Here is a 3,135-nt window from a genome sequence, read left to right on the forward strand (position 1 = left end):
TAACATATAGTGTATATACTTTATAAAAAGATAAATTATATTCACGCTATCCACCCCTAAATTGAACCGAGACACTTTTAAGTAAAAAAATAGACTTGGAAGATGGCCGAGACCGTTGGCCGTCTTTTTTTTTCATGCATGTCTTTTAAGGTACTTCGAATCTTCAAAGTGGTGGCTTTCACATTAATTAGATGTGAACTCAATTTTTCATGATCAAAGGTTTCGTCTTACCATTAATTTCTCGCAAGTTGTTTGACTTAATTACAGTGAAATTAACAAACCTGTATCAGTGCTTTGTTGTTATCTTTTTTAGAGATATAAAAGTTGAATAATGTTAAAAAGTAATGCAATATATACCTCTAAAAATAAGCATATCTACAACGAATCACCATTTTGCTTCGACATATGTAACGAAAGAAACATTTGAATGTTCAGAATGCTTATTCAATTCAATTATATCGGTTTATTATTGATTAATCATAATTAAGTGTGAAAAGTGTAGTACGAATACATATATTATACATCGATACGTTTATCAACTGGGTTATAATTATGTAGATGATTCGATATCATGATGCCACTAACAAGTAACACATGTAAACATTTGTCATAACAATCATTTAAGGATTATTAATCATTTCTACACAAATTAATTAATTAACTAAGAAAAACAAAGACTACATGGAGGATTAGGGCAGAATTAATGCCCAACGTTTCGGGGGACACTGAGGAATTGTATTGGCTGATTGGGCATCTACTTTACACGTATTTCAAAGGCAATAAGTGCTTTGAACTACTAAGTAAGTAATGATGATTATTGTTTCTGAATAATTGCAAAAAGGGCACAAAACCCTAAATAAGGTTATGTTCTCTTGGAAAACTTGATTGATATCATCATTTTTAATTTTTGGCTCTTCCCACTTAATTTCACATTCTGCAATCAATTATAATTACCTGAAGTGCTAACCTCAGCTAATAGCTACACTTGAAGATCTTTCAACTTTTCTTAATTGCTCCCAGCTAGCTAGGCAATTAATAGAGTCATGAATAAACTTCATATATATTTGATAATTAAATCCATAAAAGGTAATAAGATCACATAAATAACAATATCATACTCAATAAAATTTCACAAATAGGATTTGAAAATAACCGGACAAAGTTGTTAGCTCTGTTACAAGGCTTCAAACTTGTGGTGGAGAATAATTCCATACCTATTTGAGATCAACACATACTCAAAAGAGGTAATTACAATGCGGAATAATGGCAACTTACACTATAATTTTTATTAATGAATACAGGTTGTTAATAGAAAATCTAGGAAGATACTAGGCAAAGCATCGTCGTTCGAGGAAATACAACAAGGTAGTTGATGTTCTCACTAAAGGAGCAAAGATAAGTTTTTGACAGGGTCAAAATTTGTTTTGTAGTTTCTCCAATGTATGTTATAGGCCTAGTATATATGAACAGACATCCTAGAAACTATTTCTGAAAAAATAGTTAATTTATGTAATAATAATAAGGACACGCATAGTCCAAAACTACTCTGCAGAAGCCATAGTGAGACTATGAAATTTTTTATAATCGTTAACAACCCAAAATAATTATAGAATAATAATTTTCTGTTAGTTTTTTCTTTTTTCCTACGATCAATCATTCAAATTTCAAAAGGTCCATTTTCGCTTTACTTCAAAACGCACTAGCGCTACATTCCAAGTTCTAAAAAAACACAAGTTGTTTTCAAGTATAGTGCCTCCTTTAATTTGTTTATAGAGTTCCTATATATATATCATTACATTCTCCATACTTTCACACCATCAAAAAGATAGCACTTATTCTCTCTTTCTCTATAAATCTCTCTTTCAATATTCTTAGCTTTCCCACTTAGACAAAAGAGTAAAAAGATCAATCTTATTTGCTTTTCTCTTTTGCTCTATTCTTTCAAAAAGCAAATTCAAAGATGATTCAAGAGCTCTTCGCCGGAAACACTACACTTATAGGAGGAGATAATAATATTTCAAAGTTATCTAATATTACTCCTTCCTCCTCTCCTCTTTCTTGTACTACTTCTAATTCCAGTATTGCCCCTGCAGCAGCTGCTGGCGCAACTGCAACAGCAAATGCAAGTTCCCCTTCGAACGTGGAAAGCCTTAGATGCCCACGTTGTGATTCCCCAAACACAAAGTTTTGTTACTACAACAACTACAATTTAACTCAGCCTCGTCATTTCTGCAAGACTTGTCGCCGTTATTGGACTAAAGGTGGCGCGTTACGCAACGTTCCTATAGGTGGTGGCTGTAGAAAAAACAAGACCATCACTACAGCTAAGTCAAGTGCCGCAAAATTGAAAAATTCAATTCCATTTGAGTTTATTGGAAAATCAGGCATTTTTGGAGGGTTCGAGCAGGAAATAATACCTTCTAATAATAACCCTTTCCTATTCTCCACACCCCATCAAAATCATAATCCTATTCTTTCCTTACTTAGAGGAAATCATCATAACCTAAACCTTGTCAAGGATGAGCAAAAATCAATTGAGGTGAATTTACATAATCAGTTTCCTTCCAACAGTCTTTCCAGTTTGTGGAAAAATAACGATACTATAGTTGGTGAAGTTCAAAATAGTACAGGGTTTCAAGAACTATATCAAAGGCTTAAAGCTTCAACAAGTAGGTGTTATCCCGATATTCATGGACCATCATCATCATCATCGTCCTCAATGATTTTGGAATCGGCGCCGGTGGCCGGAGGAGAATTGGGTTTCTGGAGCCCTAGCTTTTCGACATGGACGGATCTACCCACAGCAAATAGTGCATATCTCTAAGTGGCTTCTAATTGTTCACATGCAATAGTATTACTACTACTACTACTGGTTTTTGTTATTTTTTTTTAGTACGTACTTCATTAGGGTCAAGGGTGGGTTTCTATATTAATGTGGTATACTAGAATATAGTTTTGGGATACTTGGACATGGTGTGGGTTAGATTTTTTTTTTTTTGGGGGGGTCTCTATGTTTATGTGTGATGTGGTGTGTTTCATCTACGAACTATGAGGATCAATGTACTAAAATCCAACAGCTAGCTTCTACCACATACTGATAGAATTTAGCTTTGGTTTTTACTTTTTCCTTCGCAA

The 3,135-nt window shown here is 33.7% G+C and overlaps 1 protein-coding gene across 1 annotated transcript; it reads left to right on the plus strand.

Moving 5' to 3' along the window:
* The first annotated feature begins 1,796 nt into the window (after positions 1-1,796).
* On the plus strand, positions 1,797-3,135 carry LOC107860338 (dof zinc finger protein DOF4.7). The gene has a single exon (XM_016705658.2). It carries the CDS (start codon positions 1,961-1,963, stop codon positions 2,822-2,824), a length of 864 nt encoding a protein of 287 aa, XP_016561144.1. The 5' UTR covers positions 1,797-1,960; the 3' UTR covers positions 2,825-3,135.

This window comes from Capsicum annuum, chromosome 2, assembly GCF_002878395.1.
Source record: "Capsicum annuum cultivar UCD-10X-F1 chromosome 2, UCD10Xv1.1, whole genome shotgun sequence".
NCBI lineage: Eukaryota > Viridiplantae > Streptophyta > Magnoliopsida > Solanales > Solanaceae > Capsicum > Capsicum annuum.

Coding starts and splice junctions, on each gene's coding strand:
- LOC107860338 (XM_016705658.2), top strand. CDS start 1,961: ATGATTCAAGAGCTCTTCGCCGGAAACACTACACTTATAGGAGGAGAT.